Source organism: Scyliorhinus torazame, chromosome 5, assembly GCF_047496885.1.
Source record: "Scyliorhinus torazame isolate Kashiwa2021f chromosome 5, sScyTor2.1, whole genome shotgun sequence".
In the NCBI taxonomy this organism is placed as follows: domain Eukaryota; kingdom Metazoa; phylum Chordata; class Chondrichthyes; order Carcharhiniformes; family Scyliorhinidae; genus Scyliorhinus; species Scyliorhinus torazame.
The window spans coordinates 272,840,781-272,861,012 of NC_092711.1; the positions used below are offsets into that span (position 1 = coordinate 272,840,781).

The 20,232-nt window shown below is 46.5% G+C and overlaps 1 protein-coding gene across 2 annotated transcripts in view; it reads left to right on the plus strand.

Annotated features, from left to right (window-relative positions):
- Nucleotides 1-6,310: 6,310 nt before the first annotated feature.
- The window catches only part of arhgap20b (Rho GTPase activating protein 20b), a 156,827-nt gene continuing 142,905 nt past the window's right edge, over nucleotides 6,311-20,232 (plus strand). The window contains exon 1 of one of the 2 annotated variants that reach the window (XM_072505578.1): nucleotides 6,311-6,610. Coding sequence is in view for 1 of the 2 variants with exons in the window: in XM_072505577.1 (XP_072361678.1) it covers nucleotides 6,491-6,577 (87 nt within the window). In the remaining variant the exon portion in view is untranslated. The remainder of the gene's footprint in view (nucleotides 6,611-20,232) is intronic. The other variant, XM_072505577.1, reaches the window with a different exon arrangement.

Sequence of the window (20,232 nt, forward strand, 5' to 3'; positions counted from 1 at the left end):
GTCTGGAGGATGTATTGTATTAGATTCTATTTGTGGCAGTTTCTTGGAATAATAGGTTCTGTAACCAATCAGGGAACAGGATATTTTAATGTGTAATGAGGGAGCAGTCTTGTGGTGCAATAGATAGCACCCGTGCCTTTGAGCCAGATGCTCTGGGTTCGAGTCCCACCCCAGGACTAGATGACCAAGGAAGGTGTGTTCATAACATGGCCAACAGGTTGAGTATCAACCTGCAAAATCATCCAACACACCAATGGCAGCTGGTAAGAGTTGAAGAGACTCCTGGTCAGCCACACGGAGTAGTGTCCCTCAAGTTATCAGCCTCTGCCGACAAACTGGTGGCCTGTTTCAGGAAAAACCTCACTATGGGAACAGATGAAAGTCTGCTTTGTGCAACACTAGGGGTAGAAAGAGGGAACAAAAATGTGTCGGGAGACAGGATTCATTAATGATCTCATAGTAAAGGATTCTCTTGGTAAGAGTGAACATAACATGATAGAATTTCACATTCAGTTTGAGAGTGAGCAATGTAAGATAGGAAACATAGAACATAGGAAATAGGAGCAGGAGTAGACCATTTGGCCCAGCAGTCCTGCTGTTGGAGGTAGTGTTTAAAAAGAAGGGATCTCCCATTTGAGATGGGGAGGAATTTCTTCTCTCACTGGACCGTTAGTCTTTGGGATTAATTCCATAGAAATAAGTGGAGGATGAGACGTTGAATATATTCAAAGCTGAGTTAGACAAATCTTTGGGTTATGGGTTATTGGAGACAGGCAGGAAAGTGGAGTTGAGGCCACACTCAGTTCAACCATGATCTTATTGAATGGTGGGGCAGCCTTACTGGGCCAAGTGGCTTTCTCCTGCTCCTTTTCTTGATCTGATGTTCAATATATGATAAAGCAAATTTCTGTGGCTTAAAAAAGTTAATGTATCCTTGTGCAGTCATACATGGATGAAAACAACCATTTTGTCAGCCAACTATACTCAGGTTTCTACAAATAACTCTGGCTCTATCAGCATGGGAAGCTATTAGAGCCCAGTAAAACAGTGGCTGAAAATGATTAATGAGTCTTTTCAGGAGTACCCACCCCAACCCCATGGTGTTACTTTTCCTGTTTGAAAAGACTTTCCTTATACGTTGTTGTTTCTCTGTGTTTCCACCACTGTTGCAGCTCACACCGTGGTCTGCATTTATGTTTGGAAATAGGGCAGGAAGAGCCTTATTTACAAAAACAATGAATGCAGGGCCCCTGGGATGGAATCCTAGTGGTCCTCCGTGCTTTGAAATAAGTTGCAATTCAGATACAGCATCGACTCAACCCCACCTTTCATTTTTGCCACTAGCACAACGCTTAAAATTCTCCCTTTCTGTATTGAACAGAAAGTGGGAATGATTTTTGCTTTTGTCCCTTTGGGACCATCATCCACAGCGAACACATTTTACGAGTTACCCTTGCCATTTTCCAGTATATTATGGATCTTCGGTCAATACTTTATGGCTGGAATCCTCCGGTCATTGGGATTCTCTTTTCCCTCTGGCAGTGCACACCGGCTGTGCATTTCCCGGCAGCATGGGGTGGTTTATGGGAAATCCCATTGACAAGCGACGGGGCGAGAGAATCCCACTGCTAGCGAACAGCGCGCCGCCGAGAAACATGTGGCTGGGGGTCCAGAGAATTCCGCACCATATTTTTTTAAACCACAAATGTCTACAGAAAATGGCCACCCGAGGATCGCCGGATTTCCCTTGTGGATCAGTACAAAAGGAATTTTCCAGGCTCAATGCCTTTTCCTGAAACTAATTCAAAAGGGTGATTGCAAATGAATTAGTCACCTAGGAGGACAAGGGCAGCAGGTACTGGGAACACAACAACTTGGAAGTTCCCCTCCAAACCACTCAATATCCGGACTTGGAAATGTATCGCCGCTGGAAATATATTCACTGTTGTTGGGTCAAAATCCTGGAATTCCCTCCCTAACGACACTATGGGTAAATAGGGGTGGGCCATAAATGCTGGCCTTGCTAGTGACAACGCAATCATGCAAAAAAATTAAAAAGGTCTATCAAAATCCAGAACAAAAATGGTGGGTTAATATTTAATGTAGAGATGCCTGTAGTTAAAGCTGAGATTCTGGCTTTGAGAGTTAGTAAGCTAAGTATCAGTCAGCTCTGCATTTTGGACTATCGTTAAACTTTATTGTAAAGCAAGGCAGAAAAACAAATGGACTTTGACCAAAACTGGTGAAAGATCAATTTAAGATTGAGGTTTGAAAATCTCTTGGAAGAAATGGCCAGCATTTAGCTATGATTTTCCACTCCCACCAGCAGCAGGGTATCGTGTTGGGCAGGGAGCAACATTTGGTGGGAGGTTTCTCGATGGCAGGGAATTAGTTTGGAATGTTGTTCTCCCAACTTAAAGGTGAGTTGAGTGCCCCGTGGAACAATGCCAAGTACCCCATTTGAATCTCATTAAAAGGCCAGCACACTGGATTCTTGTTCCTCCTCCATGGGCAACCTGGCAAGGCCAACCTGGCATCTTGGCACAGCCAGCCTGGCACCCTGGAAGTGCCAGTTGGCACTGGCAGGGTGCCAGGCTGACAATGCCAAGCTACAGGTGCCAGAGGCAATGTCAGGGTGCCACCTTACCCAGTGCCCGACCACTCAAGGGCCTCAACTCTCCAGTGAGACCCCAGAGGTGCCATCATGGCTGGTTTCAGGCCTCACTGACGAGGCTGATGAATCCCGGGCCCTGGATAAATTGCGTGAGTGCATATTTAAATGAACCTAATGACTGATTTAAATATGGGCAGGCGAGATCCAGATCGCGACACAGCGTGAGATTCTGTTAAATCTCGTGACGGGTTTCAAGCATCACGATGCTCGACGAAGCTGTCTCGCGCGATTCAATGGCCTCATTCCGACACCAAGTCAGACGCGACGAGGCCGCTGAATCGCGTCCCTAATTTTCTTTCCACGTACCAGCTTGATTTAATCGTTGAGATTTCTTGCTGATAGTTTTGGTGTATATTGGAAAAATGGCCATATTTCCTAAGCTCAGCAATCAAATAACGATCAAAGATTAGTTAAAAAGAATAGTGCTAAAATGTTAACAAAGCAGAATGTTAACACAACCTGTTAAAAGACAAGTGGAAATGACAGGAACACATCCCAGGTGATTGCCTGGTCAACATCAGTATCCTGACCCTACTTAGTTATGCTCAAAATTAGCAAAAAGATTATAGACGATTAAATATACTGGGGCAATAAACCCTTAATTCTCTCAGGCTTCCCTCGCTCCTACAATTAACAAGCATTTGAAATTTAGGGCAGTGTTTGACGTAATGTCAAGGTTCACACTTTCCCTGGCAACAGTGAACCCATCTTGGCTCTGGTAGGCTGCCCTGCAACCACTTCATAGATGGACGGCCGTTACGTGGCTCACCCCTGTCTGATGATGAAGTCCTGCTGCTAAGAGGTTCTAGCCAATCAAACAGCTTACTGGTCGCTGGTTACAGCACTGGCACCGGGGGGCAGTGGTCACTGCTGGGACTGCACCCAATCCCTGATGGTGATCTTTGACGGAGCTGGCTGGGGAGGTAAATTGTTGGGGCCATGTTCTGTTGGTGCCAGGGCAGAAGGCCCCAGCAAGTGAAGCAAAGTGAGTGAGCACTGGAACACAAGTGAGCTGGGGGAGGGGAACCCCTGGAGCCAGACCTTTGGTGAGGCGGGGCGGGGGTGGGGGGGGGGGGGGGAGGGAGGGTGCCTTAGATACTCCAGAGACCTGTAAAGGAAGCAACCACCAGCACCACAAACCCCGCCCACCCCACTTCTCTCCACTGTGTGAAAAGTTTCAGCTGGCCAGGAAGACGCCATTAATTAGCACCTTAAGACCCTCATTTGGCCCATGAGCAGGTGGGCTACCTGACACCTGCTATGCCATGTGTACAATGGTGGTGGAGTTGGTGGCAGGCAGGTAGGTGCTGGGAAAGGTGCCCATGGCATCACGCTTAATTTTATGCCCCCAGCCACCTGCCAACTCGCTCTTGGGGAGCATAAAATGCTAACTCCAAATTTGGCATCACATAGACATTAACTAGTCTTCGATTTTCCTGCCATGATGATACCCTCCACTTAGAGCCTTTCACATTTATCTTGATTTCTCAACTTATAAAAAAAAAAGCCTGTAAACTTACTAAGATTGGGTGAATCATTATCACACTCTGCATTTGAATACGGGGCGGAATGCTCCGGCCCCTCCTGCCCATCAGATTTTCCGGTCCTTCCGAAGTCAATACACGTTTAAATGGGTCGGCACATTTTGCGACCTTCACCCAGCCGCAACATGGCCATAAAAGTCCGTCCATGGCATTTACCATAAAAAAATTTACCAAGTATTATTCTCCCCAATGCTGCAAAAAACTCCATGTTCAAAATGTTTCAAAACAGATTGATAATTGAAATAAATGCAGCACCTGAGCTTTACAAAGAAATGTGAATGCATCAAAACAGCCCCAAGTGAAATTTGACTCTGCGTTCCACACTGTTCCAGAAACATGTAATCAAACAATACGGTTAAGAGTCAGCGCCCAATCCAAAAACGTCAGTCATTCTGTTCAGCCTTCCTGTTCACAGGGAGGTTCAAAGTTGAAGCTTTGCATTCTTGAATTTCCTATGTGTGTGTGATCGTTTCTTTTTATAAACTGCAAAATAGGAGATATTTGAAATGCTTTAAGAAGATGGATATTCCCACGATCATATATTTAAAACCCATAGAAATCACAGTGATCCACTAACGCATGTAATGTGACTTCCACAAGAAACGTGGAATGCTCAGAAATTCATCTTACTCTTCAGTTTAAAAATCATCACCATCTGTCTTATTTAGATCCTGTTGAGGTTTGAAACGGCTGTTCACTTTGATGAGTGATTTTGATTTAGATTTTGAGCTCTGGCATCAACAAAAGCACACTTACCGTTCTTCCTCCTCCCCAGTGGCTTCTACCTCCTTCCCCTCGCACCCCATTTCCCAAATGGGCTGGCTCATTCTAGGATATAATCCAACGAGGGCCAACCATCCACTGCCTCCTTGACATACCCCAGTCTGGTTAGTGAAGCTCCGATTTTAATCAGGAGGGTCAATGCACCGGGTCAGGAGCAAAGCCCCACCCCTGACCTGACCCACGAAGCAGAAGGCCTGGGAAATCTTAACCCATTGGCTTTGTCTGATTGCCACTGGCCAGCTGCCCACCCAAAATGGATGAGAAGTGGCAGCTGGCCAATAGATGGGAGCGTACTTTAAGGCAGCAGCAGGCTGTCAGTTGACACCAAAGGAATGGTCTCCAACAAGAAAGTAAACTTGAAGGGGGAGATTTCTGGAGGTTCTCACAGGAGGAAAAGGGGTGAAGGGTGACGTCCTTGTCTGGTCTGGGGAAGCACTTCTATTCCTCTTGGTCACATGTAAATTAAAAGAAATGTACCTGTTTGGGTCTTTTTGCACTTCCTTATCCACTTCCTGATGCCGTCACCAGTTAACTTTCCCACCTAAGCCCCAGTTCAAATTATGTCATTAGACCCTGCTCTGCATATTTATGGAAGATCCAATTGACTTTAAATGTGTATGCTTGCTGCCAAGTCAGAGAAATATGTTAAAATTCCAGACAGCGTGACCAGTAAGTGTATGAGCGGGTATGTCACTTGCCCGATTTTAACTGCCCACCTGCCTGGCTTCCGTCGAGCAAGTAAGATTAAAAGTGATTCAGCCGGCTAATCAACCATGTGGGGCATAATATTCAAACTTTATCCTGACCTCACCCAATGTCTTAATTCATGCAGCAGTAGTTGAATTAAGGTCAGGTGGGAAAAACCTAATTAAATAGTTCCTCTCGCATTCCTTTTTCTACCCCTCTTGAGGGCAGCTAATTCATCACAGGTGGCGGGGGAGTGGTGGGTGGTTGGTTGTGGGGGGGAGCAGGGAGGATTGAACCAGAGAGTCATTACCAGAGAACTGTAAGTTAACACTGTGAGTTGCATATATTCTGGGACTGAGATCAGAATGACTTGTCAACTGGTGTGTCAGTTAATCAACACAATGTTAATTGTATTATCTGAAATACAAAGTGCTAGTGAATACTGAGAATTGGAAAAGAATAATTTTTCAGAGGGCTGCTTTTTAAAGTTAGGGCATGAACTAGTGAATCAGACTGTTGTGCAGTCAGCACTAAAGGGTTACAGCAGAATGAGGCACAGCTAGATGAGGATGACCTTATTTAGTCAGTAAGGAGGAACAGCCCATGGATCAGAATAGGACTCTGTCCCAGCTCAGTGGAAAGAAAAACTGTGCAGCTCACATCCGAGATCAAACAACAAGTCCAGTCAGATCATTATCAGGGGATTTATGCAGATTGCAAGAGCAAATACTGTACACAAATCATTCCTCCTGTTGGACATGGGAAGCAAGGAACATGTGCACTGAAGAATCGATTCAGAATCATGACTCCCCTGCAGAATAACAGAAACCAGAGGAAAGAAATAGCAGAAAGTGGAAGCCGAATGTTTAAAACAGCAGAGACAGAAAAGGTTGGTTTGAAAAGATAATTCCCAACCACAGAGGTAAATTTTACAAAGCTCTCATTTTAAGAGGTAGCTTTACAATAGGAATCAAGCTAGAGTTTGGAGTAGCATGAAGAATTTTCTTGTTTTGTTTTTATATTTTCCCAAAGAAGTTCTTTATGTTATAAATAACATGTCATAAGTATAGTAAATGATAGATTCAAAGGAAGTTGCTATCAGAGAGAGATTCTCTACTACAATAACAATAACTGGCGGCTGAGATGAAGGGAATTTTCTGTTTCTAATATTTTTAACTGTACTTTTGTATTCATTCAATTCCAACAATTGAAAATATCAGATTACAGTTTTGCATCCAGAGATTCCAGAGAGAGCAAATGGTAAAAGTGTATGTTTTATTGTCTGTCTGTAGTATATTAATGTATTGATAAATTACAGACTACCTCCGTTAGTGTGATTAACCAATGGCTAACTAAAAATGCTGAAACACCTAATCCAGTGGCAATGTGCTGATCACTTCCATTCAAGTGACTGAGCCAATTTTAGATTACCCAATTAGTGAGATTAACCCATTGATGAGTTTTATGGACTGTTTTGTTAATGTGACTTACCGATCGGTAATTTATACACAGTCTCTGTTCGTGTGACTGATATATGAACCATCTCTCCTGTACATAACTGTGTCAAAGATTTGCGCAGTGTAGCGGTTCAGTCCAACCTCACAACATTTGTACAGAACAGCTCATCAGCGCAAGACCCCAAAATCCCACTCCTCTGCTTCACTACTCGATCCAACATATGCAGACTCTGTGTCATTCCACTCTGTATGGAGTGATTTCCTGTGTTCATTGTTGCCACACATTCTCTGCTTCCCCACCTTCAGGATACACCTGACAAACAATTTTACCATCTGGTGTGGGGAAGCAACTCCAGTGAGCTCTGTCTTCAGAGATCCTTCCGAGTATCACTGGGAACCTTTTGTGGAGAGTGCCTCACTGTGTAGCATTCTCTAATTAGTGCCAGGGCCACTTTAAAGATTTCCAGGCCATTCCGCAGACTACCGGAAACTGTGTTCCGTTTTCACACACAGTGTCAGAGGTTGCAACCCTTTTTTCACTACCTGGAGAGGCTGCTCCAGAATTTGAAGTTTCACTGCTTCCCCACATTGAATGCCACTTTTGGCTCTTAGATCTAAGTTAGCAGGTGATGGGTTTAATGTCCACTGGAGGATTTAAGAACATAATCGGGTTCGGTGGGAGTGCTGCATTCTTGGAGGTTTCTTGCCCTATGAACGAGGCACATTCTGTCCAGTCAGATAGATGTAGAAGACTCCCTGACACAATTCGAAGAAGGGTGCCTGACCAACAATTATCCCTTGACCAACAATACTTAGAATACATTTCTTGGCCATTCATTTCATTGCTTGTCATTGTGGCACCATGCTGTGGACAAATTGCATTTGCCTAAATATAATCGTGACTGCACTTTAAAATAAGTAATTAATTGGGTGTAAAATGCTTTGTGGTGTCCTGAAGATATGAAAGGCTCTTTATAAATGTAAAGTTCTCTCATTCTTCACTTTTGTTACCTGGTGAACCAGGTAAGCAGATTGGAAGTACTTCAGGGAATCTGCTCTTGGGCTTGGCATGACTAACCATTCACCAATACAGGATCTCTGAAACTGCTTACCCATATTTCAAACACTGCATGCCCAAGTGATCATCGAGTAGAAAACGTTCATTCCAAACCTGGTGGGCACAGCAGAACATTTTAAAACAATAGTAATTTGAAATCAGAAGCACACATTTTTATTTTGTTTTGGGTGTCCATTCTTTATTCGTAATGCCTTCCGTCTGGAGCAAAAGGGGTGACATTTGTACTGTGCTGATGGCACTGGGACACTGCTTGGCCAAAAGGTGATAGAATGCACATTTTGAATTATGGCAGTAATATTGTTAGCACCAGTGTGACAGCATCATTTTTTTAGAAAAGCAAAATATTGCAACAATGGAAATCTGGGATGGGATTCTCCATTCCGCCATACCCGGTTTCTGGTGCGGTGCATCTCCACCTGCAGCGGGATTCTCTGTCCCGGCAGTCAGCCAATGGGCGGAGTTCTCCGAGCCTCCGCACCAAAATCTCGCTCAGCGCGGGGGGTGGGGGGAGAATGGGCGTCAAACCTGAGATCGGGTCCGACGCCGCTCCCGGAGAATTGCCGCTAATCGCACGTGCGCGTTTGATGCGGCGCCGGTCGGGCGCCATTGAAAGAGGCCCCTGCGATAGCGTAGTTCTCTCATGGTTCCACCCGGCGGGAACTTGGCGTGGCAGTTGCGGACTAAGTCCACGGCCACCCTGGTGGGGGGGCGGAGGGATCATTCAGCAGGGGGGGGGGGGGGGGGGGGGGTCGGGGGGGGGCCTCCAGGACGGCCAGGCTACCGATCGGGGGCCACCGATCTGAGGGGTTTGCGTAATCTGTGGGGGGGGGCTATGTTGTCAGTGTCGGTCTGCCGCATGGGTCGACCATGTCGCGCGGGGCGGCCGACACAGGCCGCCGTCGAGCGCATGTGCGGACCCCCAACCGGAAGTGCAGGGCGCCGTATCGGCAGCTGGAGCTGTGTGGAGCACTCTGGGGCCCTGCTCACCCCTGAAAATCAGAGAATCACCCTGGGCTTTCTCCAGGTTAGTCCAGAGTGATTTGCGTGTGTTTTTTCGCGTGCGTGGGGGACACGGCCCCTTTATTGGAGAATCCCGCCCAATATTTATGGCCTGTGATGTTAATCTATTTGGTTTTAGCCTGTTTAACTTTAGTGCTATTTACTTCCATGTTGCAATGTCACTTTTGCGTTTGAACATAGAATTCATCTCCGCACTTTTGCAATGATTTGAATGTGAAGGGCTTAAGAAAGAGAATGCTGTAATTAATCAAAACCAGCTTAGCGACGTGAATGCACAATTTCAAACTGGGAACTGCCAACTTTTGTTTAGATCGTAACAATAGAGTCCACACATGCTGTTATCACATGAAGAGAGTTGTTGCTCTCTTACATAAATCCTGCTTTAGGTTTCTATTGTGAGGTGGGTGGCTTAACTCTCAAATCCATCAAAGCGTCAAAATCACGATTTGACCTGTTAAGTTTGATACCTTTCTTCTGCCTCCCCGGGACATCCTAGCCACCTCGGTGTTTCAATTCTGAATACTAGTAAGATGGGATTTCAGGAAAATGTGATGGTAGATGGGTGAGATCTTTGTACCATGCTCATTGGAAATAGGAGGAAAATGCACAGCCATGCAATTTGTAGATTTTGCCCCTTTCAATCTTGCAATTTGGCCTTGGGAGCACCTTGAGCTATTTAACACCAGCTTGAAATGCTGGTGGCTACATGTCTTCCCTTGATGGTATGACTATTTTGAAACGCAGAATTACAAACATCACACAGGCTTCCCCTCCGACTCAACTTGTTAAATCAACTGTGGTGTCAGACCAGAAAAATCTAAGTCCGGGCTGAGTTTACTGATCGGAGCCATAAAAGTAGTTGGGATGCTGGAATTAGCTGTGACACCTTGGGTTAGAAAATGCAAGCTCTTATGGAAAGGGATAGTGCGAGGGGTGGGGGGGGGGTGAGAGCATAGGGTGTCCTTATATGCCGACAACTTGTTGTTATACGTGTCGGAACCGAGTGTGCTGATAGGGGGAATACTGGAGCTGCTTTGGGTGTTTGGGTCTTTCTCGGGGTACAAATTAAATCTAGACGAGTGAGTATTTTGTGGTGTCTCAGCCGGGGGTGGGGCAGGAGTGGGGGGGGTTGCCATTCCGTAGGGCAGGGACTCACTCTAGATATCTGGGGGTGCAGGTTGCTCGGGAGTGGGGGGGGGGCCTCCGTAGGTACAACATTTCTAGTTTGGTGGGGAGAGTGAAAGCTAATCTGGCAAGGTGGGATGGTCTCCCTCTGTCACTGTTGGGTCGGGTACAGGTGATTAAAATGAACGTGTTGCCGCGATTTCTGTTTATTTTCCAATGCCTGCCGATTTTCCTGCCATTTTTAAGAGAGATTGAAGGAAGGATTACTTCGTTCATATGGGAAGGGAAGGTGGCCAGAGTTAGAAAGGTGCTGCTACAGAGGGGAAGGCAGGCAGGGGGTTTGAGTCTTTCGAACATGATGTATTATTACTGGGCGGCGAATATGGAGAAGGTGCGGAGCAGGGTCAGAGGGGTTGATTCCCAGTGGGTCAGAATGGAGGAGAGTTTGTGCAGGGGGTCAGGATTGAAGGCGCTTGCAACTGCGCCGCTCCCAATGGTCCCGGGGAAATATTCAGGGAGTCCGGTAATAATAGCTTCATTGAGAATTTGGAGGCAGTTCCGCTAACACTTCAGGTTGGGGGCAAGGTCAAGGGAAATGCCGATTCGGGGGAACCACAGATTTGAGCCAGGGAAGTGGGTCGGAAATTTTTGGAAATGGGAGGAGAAGGGGATTAAAACACTAAAAGATTTGTTTCTTGGGGGTCAGTTTGCAGAATTGAAGGAGCTGGGAGCAAAGTATGGGCTGGAGCAGGGGGAAATGTTTAGATACATGCAGGTTCAAGATTTTGCCAGGAAGGAGATACAGAGCTTCCCGGTGGAGCTGGCCTCCACATTGCTGAAGGAGGTGCTGACGACAGGGGGACTGGAGAAGGGGGTAGTGTCGGCGGTTGACTGGGCTATTTTGGAAGAGCAGAAGGCACCACTGGAAGAGATCAAAGCAAATTGGGAGGAAGAGTTGGGAGAGGGTGTGGAGGAGGGGTTCTGGTGTGAGGTGCTCCGGAGAGTGAACGCATCCACCTTGCACGTGAGGTTGGGTCTGATATTTCATAAGGGTGAGGATGAGCCGCCGCTTTGAGAGGGTAGACGATGTGAGTGAACGTTGCTGGGGAGGGGGGCCTGCAAATCCCGTTCATATGTTTTGGTTCTGTCCAAAGCTGGAGGATTACTGGAAGGCGGTTTTTAGGGTAATCTCTAAAGTGGTGCCCGTGAAACTGGACCCGGGCCCTCGGGAGGCCACATTCGGGGTGTCGGACCAGCCGGGGTTGGAAACGGGTGCGGGGGCAGGTTTGTAGCCTTTGTCTCATTGATCGCCCGGAGGCGGATCCTGTTGGGATGGAGAGCAACCTCCCCACCCTGTTCCCTGGCATGGCGGGGGAGCTGTTGGAATTCTTGACTCTTGAGAAGGTTAAGTTTGAACTGAGGGGCAGGATGGAGGGGTTCTACAATTCATGGGCGTTATTCATTATGCACGTTCAAGAATTGGATAACGTCGAACATTAGTCGTGGGAGGTGTGGTTGGGAGGGTTGGGGGGAGGGGGCGGTGTGTGTTAATGGTGACTATGGGCGATTCCTGATTCCTGTTTGTTACTTGTTTATGTTAACATGTGGGCAGTTGTTTGAGGTTTGTTGGGAGGATGGATTTGTTGTTATTGATATGGGGATTGACATTATATTCGTTACTGCTTATTGTTTATTGCTGGTGGGTGCAAATTTGGGAGAAAATGTGAAAAAGGAGGAGAATAAGAATATTAAAAAAAAAAGAGAAAATGGAAGCTCTCATTCCTGATCATTATCACGATAAGATCAGGTTTTGTTGATTAGCATACCAGAAGCATTCCACTGATCTTGAAAAATGAAATGAAAATCGCTTATTGTCACAAGTAGGCTTCAATGAAGTTACTGTGAAAAGCCCCTAGTCGCCTCATTCCGGCGCCTGTTCGGGGAGGCTGTTACAGGGATTGAACCGTGCTGCTGGTCTGCCTTGGTCTGCTTTCAAAGCCAGCAATTTAGCCCTGTGCTAAACAGCCCCTTAGAATATTAGAATATTAATTAATGCATTTTACTCTCTCACTGGAAGGAGGAACTGGAAAACAGAGCCTTGATTTAATTTTTAATTAGAAAGGCCTGAATTTGCAGAAAAAGGAAGGAAATTAGTCATCCACTTGTATTGTCACAACACTAAAGCTTAAGGATAACTTTTCCTGTACCTCATTTGCACCAGCATGCAAAATACTAATAATATTGGCATTATTCGGTCATCTATTACGTTAAACTGTCTCAACTGAATTATTTTTGGATGTCAGTGACTGTTGTTATGCTGGCAACCATAGCTACCATTATCTAACAGCAAGATCACACAGCAGTGAGAAGAATAACCAGGCTGCGGAATCCTCCACTTCGCCGACAGTGCATCCACGCCCGCGGGTTTCCTGACGGCATGGGGTGGGGCCACAATGGGAAACCCCATTGGCCGGCTGTGGGAATGGAGGCTCCCGCTGCCGGCGGGGGCGCGACGTGCAGGAAATCGGTGTTGGCGGGACGGAGAATCCCGCCCAGGGTATTTCTTCGCAGACATTAGTTAAAGGCGGAATATTAGTTACGAAATTGAAATAAATCATGATTCTTCCTCAAATAGTGCCACTATATCCACTGGAACAGGAACATAAAGCTTCAGTTTACACCTCATTCCCTCAGTACTATTCTGGGGGATTCCGTTTAAATAAGCCTGGTGACAATATCAGGAAGAATTTTAGAAATATTCAAATGTATGTATTACTTTATGAAAATCAGGCACATAACTGAAACTTTCTTAATGGCCCTTTAGACAGTGTGAAAATATACTTATACTTAAAACAGAAAGAGATTGTCGTACAGTACATATCAGTACAACTGAGGTATGAATTCAGAACATAACATAACATGACAATAACACAAGCAGTGTTTTTTTTAATATTCTGGGACCTGAGTTCAAATCTAGCCCAAATGATTAAATAAAAACATTTAACACTTTGCCAAACAATTGCAAAGCATTTCATACAGTGAGTGCAGTGATCTTCATGATGTAAGAAGAAGTGTTCCATTTCATTTTGCTCAGCACAAAAATAGTAAAAGTTTATTTGCAGTTCCAAGTTCAGAGCTTGAGTGTTGTGTAGTAGAAGTTTTGTACCAACACGGTTAAATTTCTCACTCAACAACTAAGATCGAGTGGCCAACTTGCTGTACACTTGTAAAGATTTTTTGGCTTGCTGCATACTTATGGAGCCATTTCTACAAAGGAACCTTCGTATGGTTATCATGCTACATTTGGGAATAGCTCTTCAAGTTTGCTCATAAAAGGTTAACACTTTCAGAGGTTGCAGAAATGGAAAAAAAAAACGGATCACAGGGACATTACTAAAATTGACATTGCAGTTTCTTGTTGGGAAACATAATAAAATATGGGCCAAATTTAATATGTATGGTTGTATCAAATCCAATATTTATCATACAATTTTACAGTCAAGTTGCATCTGCAGTTAAAGTGTCAGTCATGTTAGCTGTGTTTAAATAGTTACGTTTGAAAGCATATTCCTTGACCTCTACCAGGGCTTCAGCATATTCTAGTTGATAAAATATTGAGTACATCAACAATAAGGGTTGAAAAAGGAATGTATTTTATTCATTTACTTACACGCTTTCCAAGTGCACACTTTAATTGTCTCTTTGATAATGCAAGGGGCAATAGGGAAACAAAATTGAGACATCTATTTGAAGGGCTAGAGAGCAAACTACTGAATGATTCAAAGGGCTGAAAAGAAATGCAGATGAACCTAAAAACTAATGATCAAGTGATCTATGCTCGGATTTAAAAAGCTTGAATAATGAAGCAGATAATCCCTGGTTTCAAGGAAGGAGTGTGAGCAGAAAACTGTGAGACATTTTGAATTAAACCCGGGGAAATTGTAATGAGGAGGAAGAGTATCTGTAGTGGGCCATAGGATCAGGAGTAGGCCATTTGGCCCATTGAGTCTGCTCGGCTTTTCAAGCAGATCATGCCTGATCATTTATCTTGGCCTTTCTTCCCCATGATCGTCATATCTCTTGATGACATTAATATCCATAAATCTGACTATTTCTGTCTTCAACGTGCTGAATGATTGTTCCACAGCCTTCTGGGGTAGTGGCACATTGACAGCATAGAACGAACACTAGAGAATGGTTGAGGGGACCATAGTCGTGTTAATAAAAATAATGCGTGGCAAGGAAGATTGTGACAGATTAAATAGGGAATCGCTTATCAGGACGCAGGCTTTCTTTTATATTTTGCCCAGAGTAGAAAAAGGGGGCGGAATTCCCCCCCCCCCCCCCCCCCCCCGGGTGGGAGAATCGCCGGGGCGCCGTGCGAGTCCCGCCACGCCGCCCCGGCACCCGCACGCGATTCTCCCACCCCCCACCAAACCGGCGCAGCGAGAATCACGGCTGACCACTCGGAGAGTCGCCGCTTGCCGGTTGTAACGGGCGAGTGGCGATTCTCCGGCCCAGATGGGCCGAGCGGCCTGCCCAACATGACAGGTTCCCACCGCCGCCGTCCACACCTGGTTGCTGCCGGCGGGAACAGCGCAGGAATGCTGGGGGGGGGGGCTGGCTGGGGGGGGGGGGGGGGGGGGGTCCTGCACCGGGGGGGGGGACTCAAAAGGGGTCTTGCCCGCGGTCGGTGCCCACCGATTGGCGGGCCGGCCTCTCTGAAGGAGGACCTCCTTTCCTCCGCCACCTCGCAAGATCCATCCGACATGCGTGGCTTGGCGCTGGTCAACCTGCGCATGCGCGGATGACATCATTTACGCGGCATTGGCCGCGTCATTTACGCGGCGCCGTTTTACGCGGCGGCAAGGCCCGGCATGCATAAATGATGCGGCGCCGCTCCTAGCCCCCCGGGGATGGGAGAATAGGGTGCTGGGAGCGGCCTCTGACACCGGAGTGAAACACTCCGGTTTTCACTCCGGCGCTGGGACTTAGTCTCCCGATGGGAGAATTGAGCCCAGGGTTTTTACATAAAGAAAAAACAAATGACTTTTTGAAACTGTTACGCGGACAAACTCAATGGTTATTTTCACATACAGGGTTTGATTTTTAATCCATGTTTGGGAATTTGATGCCCAAACCACTTACAGTTCCGACCCCGCTCCACATACTATGTGTTGCAGACTTGACACTATCTTCAAACGCAGATCCCCTGAATGGATTGGAAGTGAAATTGGCATTCAATTAGTGGTAGCAGGCGCTGTCAGGAGGCAGGAAGAGACTTTCTGGTACAATCCTCAAAGGCAGACAGCAACAATGAGAGGGCTTGCTACTACCTTGCAGGGTAAGTAAAGTCACCATAGTCCTAGATGACCATAGGCTGCTTTCCCCTTTGAAGGGGAGAGCTGACTGGTCGTAATTTAACCTGAGGATCACCACACCTCCGGTGAGGGGAAAGGTTGAGAAGGCGGGGCCTTCATGAATAACCTCAACCGGTATGGGAATGAACCCATGCTGTTGGCCTCGCTCCGCAACACAAACCAACCGTCCAGCCAACTGAGCGCAAACGGTCTTGCAGAACACAGGAGGCAGCAGATCAGAAGACTATCAGCCTCAAGTCGCAGGATAAGTGGCCAAATGGTTAACAAAAAGGTGCTAGACCCACTCTGTGAGAATATCCCTTTTCTCTCCAGTAATCTTTTATCAGCAAAAAACATGGCTTTTCACTGTAATTTCATTGCAGTGTTAATGTAAGCCTACTTGTGACAATAAAAATTATTATTATTAATGCATCCCCATTGCACCAGACAGCTGTGCACTAATGTGTATGAGATTTTTCAGATTTGGTAATCTGCAATTTGAAAATTGCCTTCAGACCCTCCCCAGCCCTTGAATTGGAGCTGTGTGGGTTTCCAGCATTCACAACCACCCACACCCCCCAAGCACACATCCCATCTCCCTCTCCATCCCCCACAACTGCCTCGCTTTCAAAATAGCAGAGCAACGCAGACACTAATATGCCATCCGCAATGTGATTGTACCCGAATGTACCCTTCCCCGCCGGCGTTCAAAGAAGACCTCACAAACTCTAATCAGATGAACAACCAGTTTAACAGTGGTGCTGGTTGAGGGAGTAATAACAATAAGGGGACTGACATAATTCCCTTTTCATCAAATAATGTCACAACATCTTTGGCCTGAACCTGCGGTTGCAGCCATAGTCAACACCTCATAGAAAGTATGAAACCTCCAATAATGTATTACATTGGACTGAAAAAATATAGGTTATTTAGGCCGAGTGTTTTCTCAAAGGTGCCCCTACTGCACCACTGTAGCTTAATTGGAGCAACTCTGAGGAAATATGACGTTAAAGTATGAAGAATTGACTCATAATAATAATGATAATCTTTAGTGTCACAAGTAGATTGTCACTGCTATGATGTTACTGTGAACAGCCCCGAGTTGCCATATTCCGGCGCCTACACAGAGGGAGAATTCAGAATGTCCAAATTACCAAACAGCATGACTTTCGGGACATGTGGGAGGAAACTGGAGCACCCGGATGGTGCAATCTTCTGGCTACGCTGCGTCGGAAAGGTATCTTGCCGGAACGCAGCGTGGCCATGAAAGCTGGGAAACCCCGCTCCTGAGATCTCGCGAGACGTTGCAAGGGGAATCCGGCCCACAATGATCAGTTTTTGGCAAATCTGCATATTAGAGCGAGGCAGTAATCCTTACTCTACCTGAGGCTTTGGGATTCAATCCCTTTGCCTCGGGGACCTCGGGCGAGCGCCATTTGATATTGGTCCCCACAAATGGGGACCAGACGGAACGGTATTCATGGGGGTCTCCAAGGGGATCAGGAGGCCCCCAGTTGCATGTCCTTTGGGCAAGATGGTGCCCTGGCACTGCTGGTGCCACCTGGGCACCCTGGCAGTACCAGTCTGTCACCCTGGCAGTGCGACCTGGGAGCCAGCCTGGAACTGCCAAAGTACCCAGGTGGCACTGTCAGCTTGCAGGGGCACTGCTTGGGTGTCAAGTTGGCACTGCCAAGGTGGCATTTTCTGTGGCACGTGATTGGGCCAGGGTTGTCCGCCGTGGGTGTTGGGGGATGCCTGGGGGGTCGGGGGATGCACCCATGCTGCGTTTGGGCTGGGGGAGGTCAGGTATTTTTTTTGTGGGCCTTGGAGAACGGGACACCATTTAAAAATGGCGTCCCGATCTCTCGCTACAATGGGGAATTCCGACGAGCGGATCTCCACATTGTAAAAAATGGGGCTATGTGCGGCCTCGGCAGCGCGGTATTCAAAGCGAGTCGTGTTGAATAGCCATGTGTTTCTCGGCACTTGGGAAGATCGCTCCCATAATTCTTTTGACCCAGAGGTAAATCTGGTAGAACTGAATAAAACAAACAAGGTTAGCAAAGTATGAATGGAATGTGGTTGTTGCTAGTACTTCAGTTCCAGGTCCAATTCATCTACATTAAACGCAATCCAGGCAACAATTCTTGAAATCAGTATGGGTAGATCCTGTAACAAATATCAGCTCAACATTTGTCCATAGTGAATGAGTTAACAATGACCAGTACTTGAAATATGTCACTGTCATCTTTTTTATTAATGTGTTGGATTTAATTTTTGTGTCCGGAAAATGTTTGGTAAAATACTGTAGGTTTTAAATCTAATCTCACCAAATCATTGTTTTCTCAGTTGTGTGCCAAGGGAGGGACAAACAGTTTCATTGTAATAACATTGAGTTCTGGGGTAAGTGGTGAGGCCCAGCTGGGATGGATCATTTTATTTAAACATGCCTTTCCTTCTGTGGGAGTACTGGGTGGTATGGGTCAGAACACAGTTAAGTTTTTTTATCTTGCGGTGAGGGCTCATGAGAGGGGCACTGACAAAACCCTCTTTTGTTTACGTGTGGCAATGGGACGGAGGCCACAATATCGTGCTGGCTCAAACAACGACTCTTCCAACCCATAAACGTTCAACTCTTAGGTGTCAATGGTAGAACATAATTTGCCTTTTATACTTTAAAGTGTGGCAGCGATGAGATTATCATGTGGCTATTACTGATGACACATTAGCAGTATAAAATGCTGTCAGATTACTCTGCTGTACTGCAAATGGTACTGAGATGTGGTTGATGGTTATTTTAGTTAATTGTTCATATACAGTGAGAACAATTTCAATGGACCCATTATTCACAATTCTGTTTAAAAATAAAGTAATTGACATAAGTTTATTAATTAGAAACTTAACAATGCAGTTGTCCCTTGAACGCCGAGTGGGAGGTTACAGTCATTGTGACATTAAATTTCACAGACTAGAAAGCCTAAATATCAATTCCTGGGTCTGAATTTAACCCTCGGGGCAGGGTCAGGCACCTAATTGGCTTGAGGGAGCCTATCATCCTCATCAGATGCATTGCTGAGAGCTGCCAATCAAATGGCTGGCAGCTTTCTTGTTCCAGCAATGCTACCAGGAGTGTGCCCACTGCCAGGACTGAAGGCAGTTCCAGAAAGGAACAAGTAACGATGGAGCCGGACTTAAAGATACGTTCGGGTCAAACAGGAGCCAGGCTGCCAGACCCTGACGAGGGAGCTGTGGCAGGGTGGGTGGGTGAGCAGTATCATTGGGGCAGAGGCAGGAGAAACCTGGGGTGCGTGAATTGCCATGGGGGATGCTCTCCGAATGGCACATGGGTTCCAAAAAGCGGCAATGCCCTTTTGTAGCCACCAGGTGGGCTGGTACCAGTTCCTCCTCCTATCTATCTCCTGACCTCCCACATGGGTAAAATCCCAGCATGTGGGAGGAGTCCACAGACAAGCCCAGCAGCGACACCCCCCCCCCCCCCTCCTCCCCGCCCCACCGGTAAAATTGAATGAGGGCAGATAGGCAGTGGGCACAGTGTCATTATCATGGCACCCAATTTCTTTCAGCTTGATCTTTCTCCTTCTCTTGTTCAGTGCTCAAGAGACCAGTTGTGCCATCTCAGCTACTGACTGGCTGAGATCAGCTAATCCAGCACTGGAATTAAATATTCTACTCTTCTGGTCTTTTTGCCTTGGTGCTACACAAGTTGATATGTTTAACTGACACTGCATTACAGGAATGGCACACGAGAGATTCAATGTGTGACTGCGGTAACACAGTGTGACATGAAATGTAAAGATAAAGAACTTTTTCTTGCAATTGAACGCTTGGCAAGTTGCACATCTTTGCTGCAGGCGCCCAGCAGAAGTGGGATGTTTGGATCTGAAAAAAGGGGGTGGCACAGTGGCAAAGTGGTGCCCTGCTGCCTCACAGCGCCAGGGACCAGGGTTCAATTCTGGCCCCGGGTGACTGTCGGTGTGGAGTTTGCACCTTTTGTTGAAATAGGACAGGGCTTCGGGCGGCTTGGCCCTTGACCTCTTTCTCGTGGCACCTGTAAGTGAGAGAAGAGAGAATGAGTGACAGCATGACCTGCTGTACCCTTGGCCCTGAGGTTTCTGTAACCTACATGGATCCTTACTGGTTGGAGGGCAAAAGCCAGTCTTCCCATCTCCAATGGCTGGCTGCTCCTCGAATTCTGTCACATCCTTCAGTTGTGGCCAACCCCCTCCGACCTTCTCTCTCTTTCACTGGTTATGGCTTAACTTCTCCTGCTCAAATAGAGCAGAGAAGATGGGGTTTAGAGGAATTGTATTTAGCATCCATTTGTACATAGCCATTTCACGTGTTGTTCTCGTGCTTCCAGTCTTAGCGTCAACTCACTGGATTGTGATTGATGCAGTGCATGTTGTCCTGGAGGGTTCTAGGACATCATCCTCCGGAGCGGTGAGCCCATCTATATTTAAGGCCCAGAGGGGAATGCCACTTG